This window comes from Manis javanica, chromosome 9 (assembly GCF_040802235.1).
Source record: "Manis javanica isolate MJ-LG chromosome 9, MJ_LKY, whole genome shotgun sequence".
In the NCBI taxonomy this organism is placed as follows: Eukaryota; Metazoa; Chordata; class Mammalia; order Pholidota; family Manidae; genus Manis; species Manis javanica.
This window is the reverse complement of record NC_133164.1, coordinates 11,098,589-11,123,625: the sequence shown is the minus strand read 5'-3', so window position 1 is coordinate 11,123,625 and position 25,037 is coordinate 11,098,589. Positions and strand designations below refer to the sequence as shown.

The 25,037-nt window shown below is 42.2% G+C and overlaps 1 protein-coding gene across 3 annotated transcripts in view; it reads right to left on the bottom strand.

Annotated features, from left to right (window-relative positions):
- Positions 1-20,997: 20,997 nt before the first annotated feature.
- Positions 20,998-25,037, bottom strand: part of SLC15A1 (solute carrier family 15 member 1) — a 49,743-nt gene continuing 45,703 nt past the window's right edge. For all 3 annotated transcript variants that reach the window (XM_073212426.1, XM_073212427.1, XM_073212428.1), the window contains 5 exons: positions 24,829-24,936; positions 24,593-24,704; positions 23,892-24,035; positions 22,689-22,796; positions 20,998-21,762 (listed from right to left, as the gene is read on the bottom strand). In XM_073212426.1, the coding sequence (XP_073068527.1) occupies positions 21,589-21,762; positions 22,689-22,796; positions 23,892-24,035; positions 24,593-24,704; positions 24,829-24,936 (646 nt within the window). In that variant the 3' untranslated portion in view covers positions 20,998-21,588. The remainder of the gene's footprint in view (positions 21,763-22,688; positions 22,797-23,891; positions 24,036-24,592; positions 24,705-24,828; positions 24,937-25,037) is intronic.

Here is a 25,037-nt window from a genome sequence, read left to right as displayed (position 1 = left end):
AAAGGACTGGAAAGAAATTCTGAAAGGAAAGGAAGATGAGGAGAAGTCTTTTTTCCCTTCCTAGCAACTGGGAGAATTAAGCCTCTTACCTTTAATTTATATTTGCCCAACCAAAACCATCCCTGAGTCAGGAGTCGGGGGCTGGTTTAGAGGCCTCGGCTGGAAGCCTGCAGCCATCCAGCCTGGTGCCGTGGCACGGGGGTGTGTGGAGGCGCTCTTGCCCCCCGATGAGTTTCTGTCTTGCTTCCCTCTGCTGCCCGCAGCCCACAGTGAGGGAAGGGGGAGCTGCAGTCCGGGTCCAGGCTTGGGGGGCCCTGCCTGGCAGAGCGGGGTCTGTAAGGGCTAAGTCCCCCCACTTCTCCCCACCAGACCCCACCCCTCCCCGCCCACCCTCCTGTATTCTCACGTCTTTATCTCTGAGCTGACTCAGAGTAAGCTTTCTGTAATGGAAAATGAGGGCAAAACCGATCATTAGGTGGTGAGTCAGAGCCATTAAAGAAGCAGTTCAGAGCCTGCTCTGAAGGCTGGAGTGGGGCTGCAGACTGAAGCAAACAGAAGACCCCAGTGGTCCCTCCTTCCGTCCAAGGGGTCTCTTTCCCACCTGGCCCTTTCTGGGACTGACCCCCATCTGGCCCCTGCTTCCAGGGCTCTAGGAATGGGTGTCCTCTGCTTTGGAAACATTCCCTGCCAGCTCCAGGCACTGGAGGCAGGTTTCCAGCAAAGCTATCAGACATTGAAAAATATCTCAAATAAATCATGATGTCGAATCTTCTGCCTCCAGATAGGTCATGACCCAATGTCCTCAGGGTAGGCAACTGCTGATCTTATCTTCAAGTGTCACATTGCCGTAATCTACTGGGCCCCTATTCATTTGTTCACTCATTTGCTTCTTTAACAAGACTAGGTGGATGATCAGCTTTGCATCGGGCATTGCTCCGGTGGTATGGTAACAGGGCAGGTTCTGCCTCGGCGCATCCCTACGGAGAGAAAATCTACGTCCAGCTTTGGAGTCTGAGTCACCTTCCCCCAGAGAAGCAAGCATGGCAGCGTCCTGGGCTCCAGGAGAAACTGGCATGCGGTCTGAATCCTTTGTACCTCATCTTCCTGAAAAAATGTGCTGTAGAAAGACCAGGAAACTCTTCTTGAAAAATACCTGGTAGCAGATAAGGCTACAAGGATGCTTAGCTTTGGCCTTGGCTTTGGGCCCAAACCTGTGATTCAACTGTGCGATCAGCACGCCTGTGAAAGGCCACTCATCCTGACCCCATGCACGTAGCTTACCATTGACTTTCATCAGTGTGGTGACAGCAATAGTATAAAAAAATGCTTTTCACATTTATTGTAATTCCTAAATACTTATTTTAAATATAAGTAAACCTCGATGTGTAATAAAAACATTCAGAAAGCCTCTTCTTAGTCTTAGTTTGCAGGATTGCTTCAGTTGCATCATCGCCACTGATTGGTCTCTAAGTTCAGGCACTAAAGAACAGAACCAATGTTTGCCTCTGTGACTCGCCCGCGGATAGGGAGGGAAACTTAATAACTTGGTGGCAACAGTATCAACACCAGTACCTCGCCCTGGCAAAGCAAAACCGAAAAGATCCCACTCCACCCAGTTCAGTCAAAGGCGAGTGACTGTAATACTGTAACATATTGTAAAGATGTGCTTTAGTGACGAGAGACATTGTTGCCTTGAAACGCCACATTTTAAAAAGTGGCTTCTAAAATTTTTAATGCCGCCATTGCACTACTAATTCAATCATTTTTTAATGATATTTCAGATTTATTTTCGTAGCCCATGAATTCAGTCGTTGCTAAGCTTAGTCTTTGATATTTGGCTTCAACATCAATTGCATATTGATTTTAACACAGGGTCTCTCCCGTTCAGCCAAAATAAACATTCAATGACTTTGTAGTCACGGGGGACACCCTAAGCTGGGCCTGCACAGTCCTAACTGCCTGGTCTACAGGGAAGTGGGAATGGGTGGGGTGGTGAGTGAGGGACTGGAGGTCAAGGCCAGAGGGTAACCAAGATAGTGAAGCAGCTGTACGCTCCAGAGCCCTGTGAGGTCATGTTTGCTTTACAGCTCAGGGAAGTCTCGGAGGAGGCATGTGGGCATTTCTTTCTGGAGACCAAACCCCGATTTGGCTTAAGCACTGTAGCCTGGACGCTCATCTTGTCCCCACTCCTGCTCTGAGTTCTTCCGTCTAAAGGCCTAGGATCCACAGGGTTCTCCCCTGCTGAAGGCAACCCAGCTGGCCCCTCCGCATGTCACCTGTGGAAGTGAGGGCTTGGGGAACCCGCACGAGCGAATGTTGCTGATGCTGACACTTTGGCTTTTACCCGCGAGTCTCCGGTCTTCTACCAGCATCATGAAACCGCGCCAGCTAATTGGTTAGCTTGCAAGGATAAAATCTCTGACCCTTCCCAGTCCTTGATGTGATCGTGCAGGGCGTCCCTCCTCAGTGCCCTTCTCGTTTAGAGGTTTCCTTGTATCCTTGCATGTTTATTTGTCCATGTAAACTTTAGAACTAGTTCTCCCAGTTTCCAAAGTCAAGCATTCAAACAAAAACCTGTATTTTTATTTGGAGTGTGCTAATGTCACAAATCAATTGAGGGAGAATCAATGACTTTGCTGTTGAGTTTTCTTTTCTATATTCTCATGGTTAATCTTGTAATCTAGGTCCTAATCAATTTACACTTGAACTACAGCTCTTCTTAAAATCAAATCTTGGATTTTGTTTTAAATAAGTGGGGAGAAAACCCATTTAAACCTTAGGATGAAAAACCTGGTGCCCAAGACATGGCCTGTCATTACAACAGGGCCGTCGTGAAGATTCAATGCATTGCTGCGTATGTGTCGGTGCGGTAAGAGCCCATAAGTCGTGGTAATTATAATTGTTAAGACTATTTTTTGTAACAGTTTCATTTGGTCAGAAAAATACCAGTTCTGACCACTTTAGTATGTGCAGATATGTTTGGTGAGGAGCTCAGGCTAATTCTTACAATATGGAAATATGATTTATTGGACACCTATCTAACATGGATAGATTAATTTGACTAATGCGGTTATGATCATCGATAAATAAAATCCTCTCCCTCAAATGTAACTTGTAATTGAAAACATTTTACATTTCTCATGGAGGCCACTAATTGATCATTTTTACAATTTAATGAGAGGAAAGCCTGGCTTGTGCAGAAAGGGACAGTAAGGGATGGTTTTGTTCTGCACCTGAACTAGTAATGATAATTCTGAGCCCTTTGTCCTTGGAAATGTTTGGTCCATCAGATCAAATCTGATACAAGGCACAGCGATCCAGTTTTTAACTGGAATTTGGTTTATTTGCTTTATTCTAAGCATATTTTTCAATTCTCATTTCACTTGGGTGTTAAAAGGTCTGCCTTTTATGCCATAATAAAGCATCTGAATGATTTCCATAAGAATATGCTGGTGGTGAGCTAACCTGTGCACGATCCACATACTGCTCTGGCTTTGGGAAGACCAGGTCAGCAAACCGCATCTGGGGGAGAAAGCAGCTTTTCTAGCATAGTGAATAAACTGTTGGAAAGAGTAGAGCCAGAAAACATATTCAAAAAAAAAAAAGAAGGCTACAACTGGGACTTCTGCATAGATATGAGGGCTGGATACAAATATTTACAACTACTCCCTTCTTAATCTCACTAAATGACAGTAAAGATGGTGAAATAGATCCATATTTAAATGTATAAACCCATAAGAATTGGAGAGAAGACAATATTGAGAATTTTGGAAGCTGAAAAGCAGATCGATGAGTGGTAAGTAACTGACTTCAGAAAGCTGGATCCAAAGCCAGTGGTAGAGAAGCTATAATTAAGCACTCAAATTGCACGAACACATAAGCAGCACACTCTTGCCCGTGTGCACCCGTCTCAGGAATCCGAGCACCAGCACCTCAGGAAGCAGGGTAAAGGTGGGGCAACAAGTGGAATCTGATGTTAAGACCCTCCTCCCCATGCTCAGTTGGGTACTTCTGCCCACAGCCTAAGCGAGGGTTTAGCCTCTGAGAGGGTAAAACCAAGGGTCACAGCTCAGGGAACCGCAGGCACAGTTCGGGGTGGGCTTCTGAGAAAAAAAAAGGGTGTAAAGGAAGGTTTACACACTGACTGTAAGCTCCTTCTCCCTCACTTAGAGCTCAGGACAGGCATGCTTTCATCCTCTGGTCTGGATCAGCTGAAGGGAAAAAAAATCTAAAAATGCCACCTTCCGGGTTTCTGCAATAAAATGGCTCATCCTGATACGTCTGCAGAGAAGATGACAGTCACGTGCACAGAGCTGCCAATCAGGCTTTCAACCCATCCCCTTAAATATGAGTGGACAGCCATGAATCATATAACACTTGAGGAAATATGCTATTTGAAATAGAGACTATGAAACAAGGAAATCAGAAAAACAAACTCAACTTGTAAGAAAGAGACCCCCCACCGCTCCCGAGGAAGAACGCTTGAAAACACCCCTTGCACTAGTCTAAGCTCTAGGGGAGGGCATGCCGTCTTCAGGACACACCAGATGGGTACTGTCAGAAATGACAACTCAGATCATTAAAGAGACTTTATGGATTAAAGACATGAAGGTACAAAATTTTAAAAATACATTAGAGAGTTTGGAAAATAAGTGGAGAATTTCTTAAGGTAAAACAAAAAGAAAAAAGTGTGAGAGTAAGGATACGAAAATTAGAGGCTGGTCAAGGAGGAGTAATATCTCAGTAGCAGGAGTTCTAGAGAGAGCAGAGGAAAGGGAGGGGAGAGGACTTGTTTTAATTCATGAACATGTCCCAGAATCAAAAGATAAGAGTTCCCAGATCAAAGCCACTGAGCACCCAGCACAATGGACAAAAAGGGCCTCCACGACATGGATCACTGCGAAGCTTCCAATTCCTGAAAGCTGAGAGATGACCCTTCAAGCTTCTAGAGAAAAAAAGTTTTCACACAAAAGATCAATAATCAGAGTGGCTTGGGCTTTTCAATAGCAACAATGAAAGCGGGAAGACAATGGAATGACGGTTTCAAAATTCCCAGGGACAATGGCTTCCCACGGGGAATTCTGCATCCAGCCCACTGCCAATCAAATGGGAGGGCAGAGTAAAGCCATCAGCCGTGCAAGGTCCTAGAAAAAATATACCTCCCGCATTCTATTACTCAGGAAGCTACTACAGAGAAATGCCCACCAAAAAAAGGGACACATCAGGAAAGAAGATGACATGGGATACACAATACAGGAGGGAACAAGGTAGAGAGGTGAAGAGGATCCCAAGATAGTTTTAAAAGGATCTTTCTGGCCTTCTGATTGGAAGCCTTCAGCAGATTCCAGAAGAAACCTTTTTAAGATGATGAAATTGATAAAGAGCATTTGTGTGTATTTGATCGTTTTGAGAGATTTCCTTAACTGAGAGAAATTTGCAGGTTGAACAAGGAAAAATATGTAGAAAATATGTAGAAAAGTGATTAACTCCATGGAAAACTAACTCTGGCATTGTGCATGGAAGAAAACACTAATCATAGTATAAGATGTGGCTTATGTGAAAATCACACTGACATGACGATAATAATGTAACAGTGAATATTAATGTAACCAAAAGCGCTATATAGCTGTATTGGAAAGATGGGGATGCCCCTCCACACAAGTGTGTATTCATAGCTGGTGTGAATGGCAGGGTATGTGTAAAGAGCTAAATTCTCTTCTTCTATAGTAGGAAGTTAATATATAAAGCTTAAAACAGAAACTAACCAAGTTGTTATATAAGCATGCTATTTCGAGGGAAACCATCAGATGAAACAGTTCCAAGTGGCAGCCTCCGGGGACTGGGAACTGGGTGGGGAGGGAAAGTGGAAGACTGCTGTTTTTCAAAACAAGTCCTGCAAAGGTCTTTGCCTGTTTAGACTTTGCATGTACTGATTTGATTTTTTTTTAAACCCTAATTTAAAAAAATACATTACACTGGTATGGAGTGTTCAAAACGATGTTTGGGTTTGAACAAACATCTTGATTGAGGTGAGTGTGGATAGATTTCATGCTCCCAAAACTCTAGAAGCTGACTGAGTGCCTCCTTTCCATTGTGCAGAAATAAACCTGAGGTAGCAGGCAATCAGCTACAATCTTGCTAAACTATTGATTAAGGGAACTCCAAGCTGAAAGCCTACACCGCCATTCACCCTGCTCTTCCCCTCTCCCTAGGTGCTTCCCTGAAACAGAGGAAGGGCTACCCAAATCACTTGGTTTAGGGGCCACCATTCTTTGTTTTTAATTGCTAGGAGACAGAAAAGTTCAAACACCAGTCAAAAGACTTCATGTGCACTTTAGTCTCTAATAAATGCCACACCCGACTGACGCTTGATTTTTATTCACGTGCATTTCAACCTTTAGCCTGTAGGTGGGAAACGTCAGTGTCAACCTCTAGGGCTTCCTGGGCTTGCGGCTGACATTGCTGGCCCAGTGGGAGGAATGGGGTCAGGAAGGAGGATGGGCAAGAAGGGGGGCCTGCAGGGTTCAGCAGAAGCAGAGGGAGTTCCAGCAAATGGACAGACTATTCCAACTTGTTGAATAGGGCAGATATGGGGAACCCAACTCAGGCCATGAGGAATCCATGACACTTTATTTTGTAATAAAAATGGGGTCCTAGCAGGGCATTTATATATAGTACTCACAGTTCCTCTGCAGATGTGTGGATACATCAAAGGAAAGGCATGGTGGCCTTGGGTGGCATACCTTGATGAAGAAAATGATCTAAATATTATATTTGTCTATAGCAGAGGATCCAGGCAACCCTGAGAATGTACCTCAGGAGACCCCTAACACATTTTTTTCCCAGAGCAAAGTCTACATAATATGCTCAAATAAACTAGCATTCTCTTTTCCACAGATTCCTTCAGCAAGTCACCTACTGATGTGAGCAGAACAAGAGAGCAAGGGGCCAAGAGGAGAGGCGTTTGCAGTTTACAGAGGGGTGACCCCCAGCAGCTCGTTATAATGTTACTAATGACAGCACCGAGGAAATCCAAGCCTGGTCTTGGAGAAGTTTATATCTGAACACACCTGGAAAACATACAGGAACAGATACATGCCGCTATTTTAGCTTTATCACCATACTTACTCTGCCAGTCATCATAGCACCTAGTGACTCACATGATACTTTAGAAATTGCATTCTCCCCAGGACAGATTCATCCAGATGATGGGAAGCAGGAGTTCCAACTTAAAGTTCATAGTTTTAAATCATTGTCTGCAATGACCTACATTTCCATGCCCTTACTAGATCTCAACGTGCTGTTCCAGAAAGGCACATACATCATATTATCATTAATCATAGGGTTGGCATATTTTTTTTTCAGTTCATATTAGACAATTCAATTATTTTTATTTAGTTTATAATTTGGCTTTTTTTTTGGAGACATACTTAAGAATTTAAAACAGACCAACATGAATCTCACCTCCAGATTAAAATGCAAGCAGTACCCAAATATGTCTTTTACACATTTACACATGTAAAAAATACACAAGTCATTTACAAAGTCCAAAAATGGTCCTTATATATTAGTGGAGTCCATCTGTAAAGAACTTTGAGAGCCTTAAGGAACAGCAGATTGATGACATTATAACAACATCCTACCTGTCACTGAGTATGGGAATTAATTTTGGGATAGGCCCCAAACGAGCAATTTTTCACAACAGTACCACTAAGTACTTGAGGGTTGGCATATTTTTACAGTTTTTATTGTACTCTTACATGATATCGAATACTGTGAGTTTCAACCTTGGTTGCTTATTAGAACCCCTGGGAGCATTTAGAAAAAAACAGGTGCCCAGGCTGTAACCCGAGTTCCGGTTCCAGTAGTTTAGGGTGAGGCCCAGGGGCTGGTATTCCAGCCCCTGAGATGATTCTGAGGGGCAGCCAGTTGAGGAACCGCTGCTTCCCAACAAGCATAGGACAAAACCCAAAGTCCCCCGTGTGGTTGACAAGGTCCTACATGATCAGCCCGATCGCTCTTGTCCCTTTCTCATCACACTCCAAAAAAGAGTCCTCCCTGCTCTTCTCGAACACACCAACCACATTCCCATCTTAGGTCATGTGCCCTTCTTAGGATGCCTTCTGGAATATTCTTCCCCTAGACATTTGACTATCTTGCTCCATTCAGGTCTCTGATCAAATGTCGCCTCCTCAGAGAGGCACTCCTTGGCCACTCCATCTAAAATACCAGCCTTCACAGGTCTCTATCCTCTTATGCTACTTTTGTTTCACAGCACTTATCAATACCTGACACATATTCATTAGTTTATCTGGTCTACCTCAGTGCCTGGAAAACAGTGGAAGGTAATAAATATTTGTTGGATGAATAAATGAGTGGATGAGGATACATGTAAAATAATGCAGACTCTGGTATGTAGGGAGTGCCTGATAAATGTTGTTTCCCAACTACATAAAGCCATACCTTCCACGTGCTGCCTGGTGCCATCCTGACAGCGTCCCCTGCTGGAATTTGTACCTGAGTCCCAGACAGAACAGAAGTCCGCTAATGCCGGTCCCAAGAAAGAAGCTTCTAGAAATACAAGTGCTCAGTATCTGATGAGGCCTTCTGATGAGTATGCATGAAAAATTCATAAGATATTTCTGACATTTACAAAAGCCTTTCGTTGGCATCACATTTCCCAAGCATGTTTTCTTCTGCCATCTTGTGGCCAAGCTGGGGAATTTCCAGACAAATAGTTGGCCATGACCTGGCTTAGTCAAAAGGGATGTTTGGGCAGCGGGGCTTGCCATGAGCCATTTGCCAAAACACCTGTGGCTGTTTGACCAGGCCCCAGTGCTACCAAGTTTCTTAGGCACCCATTTATTAGAAATAGGAAGCAACCAGGGTACTGCTTGGTTCGGTGGCTTTTGCTGGCTGCCCACTGAGCTAAGCGCCTAAGAGCCGCTTCCCCAGAACCCAACCCTGCCTATCTTCCCACTGGGACAAAGCTCCCACTATTCACCCAGTTGCAGCTAGACCTGGAAGATTTGGTCTGGGTACTCAGTCAATGTTTGTGAATCCCATGAGGGCAGGCCTTATCTATTTTGTACTCCCAATATATTGAACTGCATTTAGCACAGGTGCTTTACTTAAGGAATGACACTGAGGAGATGAAATAAGTTTCTAGCATGAGTACAGTACTTACCACATGCCATGCACTTTATGGAGCCTAAGTGCTCATAAATCAGGGTGACCAACCCTTCCCAGGTTCCCTGCAAGTCCCTCAGGCCCTGACAAATGGGGGCAGTTGGTACCTGTGTTTACGCAGGCTGCCCTGACAAAATCCCACGGACTGGGGGGCTTAAACAGCGGGAATTAATTTCTCACAGTTCTGGAGGCTGCAAGTCCAAGATCAGGCTTCCAGAGGGTCGGTTTCTGGCGAGGCCAGTCTTCCTAGCTGGTAGATGGCCACTGTTCTCTGTGTGCAGAGAGGGAGGTGGGGAAGGGAGAGGAGGGCAGGGGGGAGGCAGAGAAAGAGAGCTCTCACTTCCTGTTCTTATAAAGGCACCGATTCCATGGTGAGCGCTCATTCACTCCCTCCTGGGATACCTGCTGTAGGTCCTTAACGCATGGGTTGTGACTTTTAGCAGTTGAGTGGGACATGTTAAGAATTCTTTCCAGGTTTTAAACCAAACCAAGGACCCAGGTAAGATCATGCCTTACTGAGGTTTAGTCTTACTGTAGTTTAATCTTACCAAAGACACAAATCCAGGCTCAACAGCAGGGGGCAGCTGAGAATGTCATCTCTGCCCAAAGGTACAGTTTAGGGGAAAGGCTTTTGGGATCTTGTTGGCAAGGGCAAAGCTGGGGAAACTTGTCAAGCTGTGTTCTGTGATGGGGCCTGTGCCTCCCTTCCCTGTCTTTCCTGTGGTGATGGGGGGCAGGGAATGTTTTAGGAGCCACCCATTAAATGGAGGCTGCTAAAGGAAACACATGCCTGCCTCAACCCGTAGGGCAACCCCTGGCACAAAGGCTTGCATCTAGAGCAGTCCTCTGACTCCTCCGCAAGTAGAAAGCTCTTAGGGCTCCACACAGGCCTCCTGAACATGCAGCCCTAAGAAGTGCATGGCTCATTGCTCCAGGGGCACTGGAAGAGCAGCCAATGGATCTGGCCTGTTCCTTCTGAGTCTTTAAACACATCTATGGCACCTACAAGCCTCAATAGAACAAGCCAGATGTTACATCAAATAAAAGCCCCAGTGACTGATTTGCTAGGTTAGCAGGGTGCCGGAAAGCAAGACCGACAGCCATCCTGGTCACGCTGCAGTGGACAGAGGTGGCCTGTGTCCTTGCTGGCAAACCTCAGGGCCCCAGAGGTGCAGGCTCCCTCTCCACTGCTTATTGCCTTTGATCAGGTTGGAGACAGGGACTGGACACACAGCGCTCTGGAGAATGCTAGCAAGCTCTCCGACATCCCAGAATGGATACAAGTGGAAGGACTATTGCTGTTTATTCCTCTGGAAGGAGAGGGGGATGGGAGTTATTAATGACTAAGAACTCTGTTTTGTAAGATGGAACCAGTTCTGGAGATGGATGGTGGTGGGGGCTGCACACCAGCATGATGTTCTTCGTGCCACTGAACTGCACACTCGCAGATGGCTAAATGGCAAGTTTGGTTATGTGTGTTTTACCACAGTTAGAAAGAAGCTCCCAACAGCCTGTGCAGTCTGCCGCCCTCTGCCCACTACGACGGGGCTGCCTCTTTTCTTCTCCAGCACTGCTGCTGTCTACTCCTCCTTCTGGGGCTCATGCCCATCCCTGCACCCACACCGGCTGCTCCTCAAGGTCAGACACTGGCCCCTACCTGGTGGTGAGCCTCAAAGCTAATTGCCATGACCTTGGAGGAGTCACTGCTGAGGCTCCCACTGGCAAAGGGGGCCTGCAGAACTCAGCTCCATGGGGGAGGGGAGCCAGTGTTCTCAGATCACGAGGTCCCTACCTGAGGCCCTGCGTCCTTCCGAGATGGTAAATGTGTCTAATCTTTTCTGTCTAATCCTTTGGGAGCAGGGCTTACCAGCCTCTCCGCCCTTCACATGGCACCACTGGCCCGTCTGGGCCAGCCCTGGGGTATCCAGCGGGGTCTCAAGTGGACCACTACCTCTGATGCCCTCCAGGGCCCACTTTGCCCTTGTCCCCTTTATGTCTTCCCTCCCACCCCCACCCCTTCTCTGCCCCTCATCACAAGCCTGCATTTTGCTTTGTGAAAGGAGACAATAACTGGGTAGTTAAGAGACAAATCTTTTTCTCATGCTTGGATTCAAACCTTGACTTAGCTAACTGCTGGGTATATGGACTTTGGGCAAGTTACTTAAGCTGTTTATTCCTTGATTTTCTTATCTCTACAATGAGGGTAATAGGACCTTTTTTAGTTTTATTAGAAGGGCTAAACTCTGTCAATCCATGCTGTCCATTAAACAATGGCAGTGAGAGGCAACTCTGGCCGTGGCTGGCAGCCTGGGCTCTGGGGCCGGTGTGGGTGTGACCTTGGACAGACTCCTGGGAATGGGAATAATAATAGTAATCTATATTACAGGCCTGTTGCAGGATTACATGCTTGCAACTTCATTCTCAACATGCTGTCTGCATGTGTTCAGTGTCCCATAAATGTTACCTACTACTGTTTGCCATTAAAAAAAAAATGAGGCTGCTGAAAAAATTCCACAGTGTATGAAAAAAATCTATGGAAAATGGGCACCAAAAGTCAAACTTCATCATATATTTAATAAAGTTTAAAATAGATTGCAAAATCAGTAGGTTAGAGAAATGAAGAACATCTACAAAACAAAATAAATTATAAAGAAATATAAAAACAAAATAATAGGCGAATATGAAAAAGACTGATATGTACATTATAAGCGCTTCTCAAAATCATTCAGGTATAGGTATCCCCTGCTTTTCAAAAGTTTGTGTTATGCTACTTCACTTTTACAAAGACCTATGTTAGTACCTGTTTTTGGTAACTAAAATAAATTTGAAGAGGATTTTATTTGTAAGAAAAAAGGTGAAAAGTGAAAATAGCGTTCAGTGTTGGTTCTGCAGTGGGCTGTTAGAGAGGCAATGAGTGTCCCAGGCCGGGACAGTGGCTCTGCCAGGCTACTTTCCTGGGAACCAGGCTCAGCATGTCAGTATCAAGCCTCAGAGCGTTGAACTGTCTGTGAGCACCTGTGCTTTATCTCTGTTTTGTGCATCCGTGAGCAAGATGTGTCCTAAGGGATCAGAAAAGCCTAAGAGAAGTGATGCTTAGGTCTGGGAATGCTCAAAAATTTTCCATATAAATTAATGGTAATTGCTTCTTTGCTTTACGCCTTTTCAGCTTACAAAAGACTTCATAGGAGCATAGGTGTGAAAAGATGGTGGAGTAGGAAGGCAAGGCAGAAATCTACTCCCCCAACCCCAACCTCCCCCGGCCAAACTTCAAGGAAGCAACTATAGCAAATACAATTAACTCTGAGAATGACCTGAAGACTGCAGGCCACCTACACCTGGTAAACACCAGACCACAGAGAAAAGGGTAGTGGCGGAGCCATGACTGGGAGGGACTCAAGCCCTTCCCCACCCCAGCCCACAGGGTGGAGGAAGAGGAACTAAGCAGGGAGGGGATAGTCACTCTGGAACTCTGCACACTTGGCCCTGGAGTGCTGCTCTGGGAGGACACGTCCACACTGCACTGGGTTCTGGTGACTAGTGGGGCTGAACACCAGGGACAACTGGAGCCCTCTGGGAGGCTGAGACTCTAGCCACTGTGGAGGACAGGCACACTTCACCAGTCTCACTGAGACTCAAAGCAGAGGTGGCAGTTTGAAAGATTTGCCAGTAGTGGGAGGGGTGCCAGAGGGGCAAGGGTTGGACAGAGTTCTCTCTGCAGGAGAGAGGGCCCTCCACAGCCTTCCCTTGGCCCAACAGGTTGGGCACTTGGGAGTCCCGGATGTTCTATCCCCCTCACTGGTGACTCAGCCCTGAGGCACTTCCCTGTGCACTGCTGGTGCACCAGCTCACTTGGCCCAGCAGTGTCAGACTTTGCAGCCTGGCAGGCAGAGGGATGCTTTCCCAGCTTTCTCATCCTAGTCTCTACCCAATAAGAGAGGGGTCTGCAGGGGCCAGCTCAAAGCTCTCCTTAATACCTGTGGGTAGCCAAGTCTGGTGCTGTGCACCTTGTCGCCACCAGGGGTCGCCTGCATGTCTCACCAATAAACAGCTAGCTGCAGCCCTGTGCCCTGCCACTGTGCAACTCTCCACACTGTGCGTGTGCCCAAGAGCCATGAGACTGCCCCACTGACCCTGTTAATCCAGCAGCCCCACCACTGCTTCAGGGCAGGTAGATGGCACCCTGCCCAAAATGATCCCAGCAGAAGTCGCTGCTCTGATCACAAAGAGCGGCCGAGGCAAACCACCGGCCTCAGCAGACTGAGACCACTGCTGGCAGACAGAAAGGCAATGCTATCGGCTGCCCACCAATACCAACTGAGATCCACTGCTAAGGAGAACCAGGCACTGGAAGAAAAGAGTCTTGAGCTTCTGGGTACCACAGGACAGAGCAGATCCATCTACTACAAAGGAAGAAACATGGAAACCCTGACAAAATGAGGAGGCAGAGGAGTATGTTCCATACAAAACTACAGGATAAGACACCAGAAAGAGGGTTAAATGAAACAGAGGTCACCAAACTTCTTGATAAAGATTTCAAAGTAAAAGTCATAAATATGTTCACTGATTTGTGAAAAAGTATTGAAGGTCTCAGGGAGGATTTCAGTAAAGAGAAGAGTTGAAAAAGTCACTCAGAGCTAAAGAACACAGTAACTGAAATCAAAGATACAATGGAGAGAATAAATAATAGATTGCTACAAGTAGAGGAGACAATCAATGAAATGGAAATTAGAGAACAGGAACACAGTGAAGCTGAGGAACAGAGAGAAAGAAGGATCTCTAGGAATGAAAGAATGGTAAGAGAGCTGTGACCAACCCAAATAAAACAATATTCACATAATAGGGATAACAGAAGGAGGAGAGAGATACAAAGGAGTAGAAAGTCTCTTTGAAGATATAATTGCTGAAAACTTCCCTAGTCTGGGGAAGAAAATAGACACCCAGGTCATGGAAGCTCAGAGAGCCCCTAACAAAAGGAACCCCAAGAATACAACACCTAGACATATAATAATTAAAATGACAAAGGTTAAGTGTAAGAAGAGAGTACTGAAAGCAGCCAGAGAGTGAAAAAATATTACTTCTTAGGGAAACCCCGTCAGGCTATCATCAGACTCTTGACAGGCCAGAAGAGAGTGGCATGAAATATTTAATGTATTGAAACAGAAGAACCTTCAACCAAGAATCCTCTATCCAGCAATAGTATCATTCAAATTTGAAGGAGAGATTAAACATTTCCCAGATTAATGAAGGCTGAAGGAATTTATAACCACTAAACCAGCATTACAAGATATGTCAAAGAGACTGCTGTAGATGGAAATGTTCTTAAGGCTAAATAGTGTTCACCCGTGAAAACAAACCCACATTAAAGGTAGTAGACCGATTACCAAGCAAGTATGAAATTAAAACAAAAATAGTAAAACCAACTATACACAAAATCAGGCAAGGGATACACAAAAAGTGCAGATTATGACATCTAAACATAAAGTGTAGAGGAGGAAGAAGAAAAATATATAACTTTTGAATTGTGTTTGAAATAGAGCAGTCATCAACTTAATATAGACTGTTATACAGTCAGGCAGCTATCCTTGAACCTTATGGTAACCCAAACTTAAAGCCTATAATAGATACACAAAAAATTAAAAAGGGAGAAATCTAATCACAGCACTGAAGAAAACGATTAAATAACAAGAAAAGAGTATAAAAGGGAGAAAAAGGAACTGAGAGGATCTATAAAACACAATTAATAAAGAAAACAATAAAATTCCAATAAGTACATACCTATCAATAATTACCTTAAATGTAAATGGACTGAATGCACCAATCAAAAGACACAGAGTGGCAGAATAGATAAACAAGACCGATCTATATGCTGCCTGTAAGAGACTAATTTCAGATCCAAAGATATACACAGACTAAAAGTCAAGGGATGAAAAAAGATATTTCATGCAAATAATAGCAAGAAAAAGGCAGAAGTAGCAGTACTTATATCAGACAAAATAAATTATGAAACAAAGAATGTAGTAAGGGACAAAGAAGGACACTACTAAAGGATAAAGGGATTAATGCAACAAGAGGATATAATCATTATAAATATCTATGCACCCAATATAGGAGCACCTAAATTAAAGAGGGAAATAGATTGCAACACCTTCATTGTTAGGAGACTTTAGCACACCACTCACACCAATAGACAGATAACCAGACAGAAAATAAATAAGGGAAACAGAATAACACATTAGATCAGATAGACTTAACAGATATCTACAGAACATTCCACCCAAAAGCAGCAGGATACACATTTTTCTTAAGTGTACACAGAACATTCTCCAGAATAGATCATATACCAGGCCACAAAAAGAGCCTTAATAAATTCAAAGATTGAAATTGTATCAAGCAACTTCTCAGAACACAATGGTGAAACTAGAAATAAGTTACATGAAGAAAACAAAAAAAGTCTACAAACACATGAGGGTTAAACAACATGCTTCTAAATAATCAATGTATCAATGAACTAGTTAAAATAGAAATCAAGTAAAACATGGGGATAAATGAGAATAAATATACATCAGTCCAAAACTTGTGGGATGCTGCAAAAGTGGCTCTAAGAGGGAAGTACATAGAGATACAGGCTTACCTCAAGAAATAAGGACAATCCCAAATAAAATGTCTAAACTCACAATTACAGAGAAAGAACAAAAAAATGAAACCCAAAGTTAGTAGAAGGAGGGACATAATAAATATTAGAGCAGAAATAAGTGAAACAGAATAACACCATAGAAAAAAATCAATGAAACCAAGAGCTGGTTCTGTAAGAAAATAAAGAAAAAGACAAACTGCTAGCCAGACTTATCAAGAGAAAGAGTACACAAATAAAATCAGAATTGACAAAGGAATAGTCACAATGAATATCACAGAAAAAAAGAATTATTAGAGAATTCTATGAAAAATTACATGCCAATAACTTGGACAACCTAGAAGAAATGGACAAATTCCTAGAAATATACAGCCTTCCCAGATTGATCCAGGAAGAAATAGAAAATCTGAACAGACCAATTACCAGTAAGAAGATTGAATTGGTCATCAAAAAACTCTCAAAAAAAAAAAAAACAAGTCCAGGAGAAGACAGCTTCACAGCTGAATTCTACCAAACATTTTAAGAGGAGCTAATACCCATCCTCCTTAAAGTGTTCTCAAGTGTAGAAGAGGAGAGAATACTTCCAGACTCATTGTGTGAGGCCAGCATCACTCTAAGACCAAAACCAGATAAAGACACTACAAAAAAAAAACACATTATAGACCAATATCCCTGACGAACATAGATGCAAAAACCCTCAACAAAATATTAGGAAACTGAATTCAAAATTTATCCATCATGACCAAGTGGGATTTATTCCAAGGATGCAAGGATGGTACAATATTCATAAATCAATCAACATGATACACCACATTAACACAAGAAGGATAAAAACCACACGATCATCTCAACAGATGCTGAAAAAGCATTTGACAAAATTCAACATTCACTCATGATAAAAATTCTCAACAAAATGGGTATAGAGGCTATGTACCTCAACAAAGTAAAGGCCATATACAACAAACCCACAGCTAACATCATACTTAGTGGTGAAAAGCTAAAATCTTTTCCTTTAAGATCAGAAATAAGACAAGGATGTCCACTCTCAGTACTTTTATTCAATACAGTACTGGAGGTCCTAGCCATGGCAATCAGACAACGCAAAGAGATAAAAGGCATTTAAATTAGTAAGGAAAAAGTAAAACTGTCACTATTTGTAGATGACATGATATTATACATAGAAACCCTAAAGAATCCACCAAAAAAACTACTAGAATAACTGAATTCATTAAAGGTACAGAATACAAAGTAATACACAGAAATCTGTTGCATTCCTATATACTGACAATGAACTAGCAGAAAGAGAAGTTAGGAAAATAATTCTATTTACAATTGCATCAAAAAGAATAAAATACCTAGGAATAAAACTAACCAAGGAGGTGAAAGACCCATACTCTGAAAACTATCAGACATTCATGAGAAAAATTAAAGACATCAATAAATGGAAATCTATCCCAATCTCATGAATAGGGAGGATTAATATTGTAAAAATGGCATTTTTCCCAAAGCAACTTACAGATTCTATATAATCCCTATCAAAATACCAACAGCATTCTTCAATAAACTAAAACAAAAAGTTCTAAAATTCATATGGAACCACAAAAGACCCAAAGTAGCTGAAGCAATCCTGAGAAAGAAGAACAAAGCTGGGGGGATTATGCTCCCTGACTTCAATCTATACTACAAAGTCACATCACAGTAATCAAAACACTTTGGTACTGGCACCAGAACAGATCCATAGATCAATGGAACAGAATAATAAAACCCAGATATAAACCCATGCATATACAGTCAATTAATATATGATAAAGGAGCCATGAATATACAACAGAGAAAAGACAGTCTCTTCAATAACTGGTGTTGGGAAAACTGGACAGCTACATGTAAGAGAATGAAACTGGATTATTATCTAATTCCATACACAAGAGTAAGCTCAAAATGGATCAAAGACCTGAATGTAAGACATGAAACCATAAAACTCTTAGAAGAAAACTCAGTCAAAAATCTCTTGAACATAAGTATGAGCAATTTTTTTTCTTGGACACAACTCCTTGGGCAAGGAAAACAAAATAAAAAATGAACAAGTGGGACTATATCAAACTGAAGAGCTTCTGTACAGCAAAGGACACCATCATTAGAACAGAAAGGCATCCTACAGTATGGGAAAATATATTTCTAAATGACTCATCTGATAAGGGGTTAACAACCAAAATATATAAAGAACTCATATGCTTCCACACCCCCAAAAAAAATAACCTGATTAAAAAATGGGTGGAGAACCTGAACAGACACTTCTCCAAAGGAGAAATACAATTGGCCTACAGGCACATGAAAAGATGCTTCACATCACTCATCTTCAGGGAAATACAAATTAAAAACACAATGAGATATCACCTCACACCAGCTAGAATGGCCACTATCCAAAAGATAATAAACAACAAATGGTGGCAAGGATGCAGAGAAATAGGAACCCTCCTACACTGTTGGTAGGAATGCAAAATGGTACAACTGCTGTGAAAAGCACTGTGGAGTTGCCTCAAAAACTAAAAATAGAAATACCATTTGACCCAGTAATTCCACCCCTAGGAATTTACCTGAAGAAAACAAAATCCCTAATTTGAATAGATATACCCCTATGTTTATCACCACACTACTTGCAATAGCCAAGACATGGAAGCAACCTAAGTGTCCATCAATAGATGAATGAATAAATAAGATGTGGTACATATACATGATAGAATATTATTTGGCCATAAAAATAAAAGAAATCCTGCCATTTGCAACAACATGGATGGATCCAGAAGGTATTATGCTAAATGAAATAAGCCAGGTGAAGAAAAACAAATACCATATGATTTTACTTAATTGTGGAATATAAAAACAAAGCAAAACAGAAGGAACAAAACAGCATTAGACTCCTGGACACTAGAAGTGACTAGTGGTTACCAAGAGGAAGGGGCTGGTGTGGGTGGTGGGGGGAGGGTGACAAAAGGGCACAATAGTTTGCAGTCACAATATAAGTTGATCAAGAGGACTGCTGAACTATTGTGATGTACATCTGAAACCAATGTAAGATTCTATATTAACGATACTTCAATTAAAAAAAAAGAAAACCCTAAAGAGTCCACCAAAAAACTATTAGAACTAATAACCGGATTCAACAATATCCTTTGTTGAAGGATACAAAATTAATACACAGAAATTTGTTGCATTCTTATATACTAACAATGAACTAGCAGAAAGAGAAATCAGGAAAATAATATCATTTACAATTGCATCAAAAAGAATAAAATACCTAGGAATAAACCTAACCAAGGAGGTGAAAGACTTGTACTCTGAAACCTATGGTACTCATGAGAGAAATTAAAGAAGACACCAATAAATGGAAATACATCCTGTGCTCATGGATAAGAAGAATTAATATTGTCAAAATGGCCATCCTGCCTAAAGCAATCTACAGATTCAATGCAATCCCTATTTAAATACTGACAGCATTCTTCAACAAACTAGAGCAAATACTTCCAAAATTCATATGGAACCACAAAAGACCCTGAAGAGCCAAAGCCATTCTGAGAAAAAAGAGCAAAGCTGGGAGGATTGTGCTGCATGACTTTAAGCTATACTACAAAGCCACAATAACCAAAACAGTATTGTACTTGCACAAGAACAGACCCATAGATCAATGGAATAGAATAGAGAGCCCAGAAATAAACCCATAAATATATGGTCAATTAATATATGATTAAAAAAACCTATGAATATACAATGGGGAAAAGAAAGCCTCTTCAATGAGTGGTGTTGGAAAAACTGGACAGCTACATGTAAGATAATGAAACAAGATTACTGTGTAACTCCATACATGAAACTAAGCTTGAAATGGAAACAAAGACCTGAATGTAAGACATGGAACAGTAAAACTCTAAGAAGAAAACTTAGGCAAAAATCTCTTGAACCTAAGTATGAGCAATTTTTTTCTTGGACACAACTCCTCGGCCAAGGGAAACAAAATAAGAAATGAACAAGTGTGACTGCATCAAACTAAAAATCTTCCATACAGCAAAGGACACCATCAGCAGAAGAAAAAGGCAACATACAGCATGGGAAAATATATTCATGAATGATTAATGTGATAATGGGTTAACATCCAAAACATATAAAGAACTCACATGCCTCAACACCAAAAAATACCCCAAACAACCTGGTTAAAAATGGGTGGAGGATGTGAACAGATATTTCTCCAAAGAAGAAATACAGATGGCCAACAGGCACATGAAAAGATGCTCCACATCACTAGTCATCAGGGAAATGCAAATCAAAACCAAAAAGAGAGATCACCTCACACCAGTTAGAATGTCCATTATCCGAAATACAAGAAATAACAAGGGTTGGTGAGGGTGTGGAGAAAAGGGAAGCATCCTACACTGTTAGTGGAAATATAAATTGGTACAACTGCTGTGGGAAGCAGTATGGAGGTTCCTCAAATAAGTAAAAATAGAAATACCAGTTGACCCAGTCATTCTACTTCTAGGAATTTACCCAAAGAAAATAAAATCCCTGATTTACCAAGATATGGAAGCTACCTAAGTGTCCATCATGAGATGAATGGACAAAGCAGATGTGGTTCATATACATGATGGAATATTATTCAGCCATTAAAAAAAGGAAATCCTGCCATCTGCAACAATACCATATGATTTCACTTATTTGTGGAATATAAAAACAAAGCAAACCAGAATGAACAAAACATCAGTAGAATCACAGACACTCAGAAGTGACTGGTGGTTACCATGGGGTGAGGATTTAATAATATGGGTAACCACTGAACTACTGTTATGTATATTTGAAACCAATATAAGATTGTATATCAACGATATTTCAATAAAAAAAACCACACACACAAAAGCATTTCATCAGAACTCGCTCCTTTTGGATAATGGGGGGAAACTGTAAGTGATGCAGTCCTGCTGTTTTCAATGGAAGCATTTCTGTTCCAGATGCTCTCCCCAGGAAGTGACCCACCTTGATGTTTTGTGGTCCTGGGACTCAATGTATGTAGGTGGGCACTGCTTTTGCTCATTCTTTTATCAACTTCCAATGAAATTTTAAAGAGCCTGCCCAGCTTTTATAATCAAGAGCCACGTGAAGGATTCTTATGCTACCCCAAAACACACGGACACTTACTTTTAAGAACAGGAATTTATTTCACATAATTGAAACTCCAGAAATCATTACTGGCTTTTACCTGAGTGGTCTTTTGAGTCACACATAATTTAAAAGAGGTAGGGACTGGAAAAACAAAACAATAAACAAAAGTTAAAGTTCTTAGTTAAGACTAGCTGGAGCTTATTACATACCATTCTGAAGCCTAAAAATTCACTTTTCACATTGCCCCCAGCCTCCATTTAGCATTGTTTTCATGGAGTGTTAGGATGCAAATATAGAACTTTTCCACCCTTTCAAAAAATTAAGTTAGTCCAAAATAACTTCATTTGTGTGTTAGGAAGGGAGTTAAACGCAGGGTAAGGACTCAGTGTTGAAAAAGTGTGTGTGTGCTTTAAATAAGACTTCTCTTAAAAAAAAAAAAAAAAAAAAAAAGGACTTCTTCCAGAGTTTTAAGTCCACCACTGGCTGCTTAGAAAATAGCTTTCTTGGGTCACAAGTTAAGTTTCCTCACCAGAGCGCAGCCGACAGACTGTCCTGCCACCCACCACCGGGCAGAAAGCTGGGCATGATCTGGGCCCATCCACTCTCCACGTGCTTCTTGACATTCACATCTGTGTCTGTGAAACAGGATTCAACATTTCTGGCTTCTTCTTCTTCTCATCGGTATCAAACTGAGCTTCAATCTCTGCCGGGTTGATGTACGTATAGAATTGAGCCATGATGGCAAATATTACGCAGACAACCAGGAGCAAAGCCGCAAACAGAATGTATTCGGCCCACTTGGAAGGAATTGGAGTTGCAGCAAGAAAGAAACAACAGCACAGGTTATAGTCATGTATATTTTGTGTGTACGCTTTCTGGCTATGTCTGTGCTTTGGAATTAGAAGGTCACGGAAATGTGGAAGGCTACTGCCGCAGATCCACAATGGCCAGCTTTACTGGAATGCCTGAGTGTAAAGATACCATTTTTCTAACAGCACTAGAGTGCAGAAACCCAAGACCTTGGGAAGATGGGAGAAAATTTCTGAAAACAGCCAAGTCTTAAGGGACATGGCCAGCCCCCTGAAGGATGAGGATCAGAAGAACACCAAGCAGTACTCTTGAGGGACAGCGACTATGGTCAGCTGTTTAAAAGTAAGGCCTCCATGCTATCCCGTGGCCATATCTTGAGGTCATGGGCACCCAGCATTGGCACAGGCTCTGACGGGACCTGGTGGAGGAGTGAGGGATGCCTCCCTCACGAGGCAGAGATGCTGAAGTGCTGAAGGAGAGGGTTTCAGGGTCAGAAAAGCCCTTGGTTTATTTTAGCTGGGAAAAGTGCAACAACCTTTAGAATGGCTTTAACTTTGGGTATTATGAACCTCTGGAGATAAAAGCTGGCTTGGGGCCATTAAGCTGCTTTCATTGAAGCTATGGAAGATTTTTCTTTTGATAGTAAACTGTATTAGGGTGTAGGTATGTTAACCTAGCCTGGTTATTTTGGTTGTCAATTTCCAGCTGAGTAATAACTAAGTAGAAACAAGAAGACTCAGCACACACTTGGCCACAAGACTATCTGGCAACGGTCCTATGTGGCTGGCCTGGCAGTTTTATTCAGCCATTAGCCAAGATGGCCATGTGTATGGACAGACGGCGGGGAGGGCCACCGTGGTGACCATCAGTGGGTGAGACAGAGGCCCTAACTATCTTGCTTTTCACCCGGTACCTGTTCACTGAACCGGCCTGCTCCTGCCACGATGAGCACAATGATGTTGCCAACAGCCACTGTCAACAGCCACCCCGCTTGCAGCACCGACTTCATGTTTGAAGGAGCCTGGGGAAACCACGGAAAGGGGAGCCATGTCTGGATCTCAACCACAGAACACAGCACAGAACTCGCCGGGCTCGCCTTTCCGGCGGTCTGCCCTGAAGGCAGCCTGCAAGTCAGGCTGGTTTGAATGGAAGAAGGATTGTCATTCGGACAACAAGACACCCCAAGCACTCCTGTTGTACAAACATACAAGAACCCCTTGTGTTTCATTCTCTGCATACTTGCAAAGTTGTCATCCTAGTTAAGTGGACACATTTACAGATGAACTAATTCTATGTCTACAGAGAGGTCTCCAAGCAAAGCCATCCCTAATTTTCTTCTACCCAAATAGAGGCTGCTCTCTGGGCTATAAGCTTGCTCTGTGTTAACTACCCTGCCATGTCACTGAAACCTCTCTTCAAACTTCTGTCACCTGTGTTATAGTCATCTCTATTGGACTGGGAGGTCACTGCAGAAGGGGATTATGCAATTCATATTTACAATCTTTACTGCAAAACTTGAAGGCACGAGGTGTTGTGGGTATACAGCAACTTAACTGTATTGTGATAACATAGTTCAGAAGCCAAGCTCTAATTCTAATTCAAGTGTTGGCAAAATTTTCTCATCAGTCTCATATGCATAAAACCAATAACACTTTTAAACTTTTAAAAGCTAGGTCTCAATCAGTGTGTTTACTCAGAGCTGCAAAGAAACCTCACATGAACCTTAAAGATAATGAGGACCCAGACCTATAAATGAATACTGTTATGAGTAGTTGACCATTTGGTTGTTTCAGAATGTAGAATCTACTATCATGACCCTGGTAATAGGCACTTGTATAGTTTTTCCTACTTAGGACTCTAAGTCTCTAGTGAAAGACTGTGGGAATTCAGCACATATGATATATGCACTGAGGAGGCTGAAGAGAGTAATATTCAATATTACTAGAGAGCAAGACTTGGTGATCTCAAAAACCTTGTTTGGTGAAGTATATATAATGCTTTCTAGACTTTAACAAACTATAAATATATGGCTACCCCAGACATAAATTAAGTCCTAGCAGCACTTTCGGAAGATAAGGGTGTAAGGGATGGGTGGTAAAAACAATGAACAAGAAACCTGAGAATATGAGAACTCCAGTCCCGTGATAGAGAAAACTACTTCGCCGCAGGTGAGGAGAAAATACTGTGGAATTTGCAGAGCCATGTTAACTGTGTTGGGTGGAATATCTTCAAACATGATCAGTTCGGGGCAGCCATCAGCCTAAACCGATAAGGCAAAAGTGGGAAGAAATTAGAATTGAGATTAATTTCTTAATTAATCTCTAATAAAAATTGCTCAAAAAAGCAAACAGAGTTTGGCTTCCAGGAGTACGTCATACAATTCACCAAGTAAATACACATTTTGAAAGTAAATAAGCAACACTGTATTTTTACAGTGTTGCCTTGGTGGGATTTGAAAACAGGTTCACTAGTGTTTTTCTCTTAAATATGACAGTAGAGATAAGGTTTGCTTAAATCCATTGCCGTCTCTTTGACCTAAAATTTCCCATAGTCCATGTGAATAGTCTGTGAAGAAGCACCAGCTACTGGTCAACACGAACTTTTAGTCAGAATAAGTCAATTTGTTTAATTTTATTCTAACAGTGCTTAAGTCCATGATAAGTTAAAGAATTAGTGGTGAGCTGAATTGATGCTAAATCCCTTTAAAGTGCAGGTCCTAATCGCCCTCTAGTTAAATCACACTATGTCCCAAGCATTCGTGAGGGCTCCTACCAATGGAGTTTGAGTAGAGCTGATGGGACAGAATGAGTTACTGACCTGCCTTCTGATTACGCACGTAAATGCACTACCAAATTCAAGACTGGAAGTTTTGAAAGTATTTTTACATGGCTTTGTAATCGGTTGTGTTGCACTTATTGTGAAGTTTTTTCTGTGAAAAGAGAGAATAACATAGGTTAGTATTCTTGGTGTTAAGGGCTTCAATGAAATGTTTAAAGAAAAAGACTTGAAGTCCTTGAACTTTGGAGCAGAAAGTGTCCAGTGTAAGTACTTACTCTCCGGAAGGAAAAAACTGGTATTCGCTGGCATTGTGACTGGTGACATTTATATAAGCCTTCTCATTCATTGTGATGTTGAAGCTCTCATCAAAAATATTTACAAATCTGAAACAGAAAACCATCTGTCTTGTGAATGGACTATGGAAAAATTTGCTTTAGATCACAGTATGTGCAACTGAAGTTAGGCTATGCTCTCTTCTGGAAGG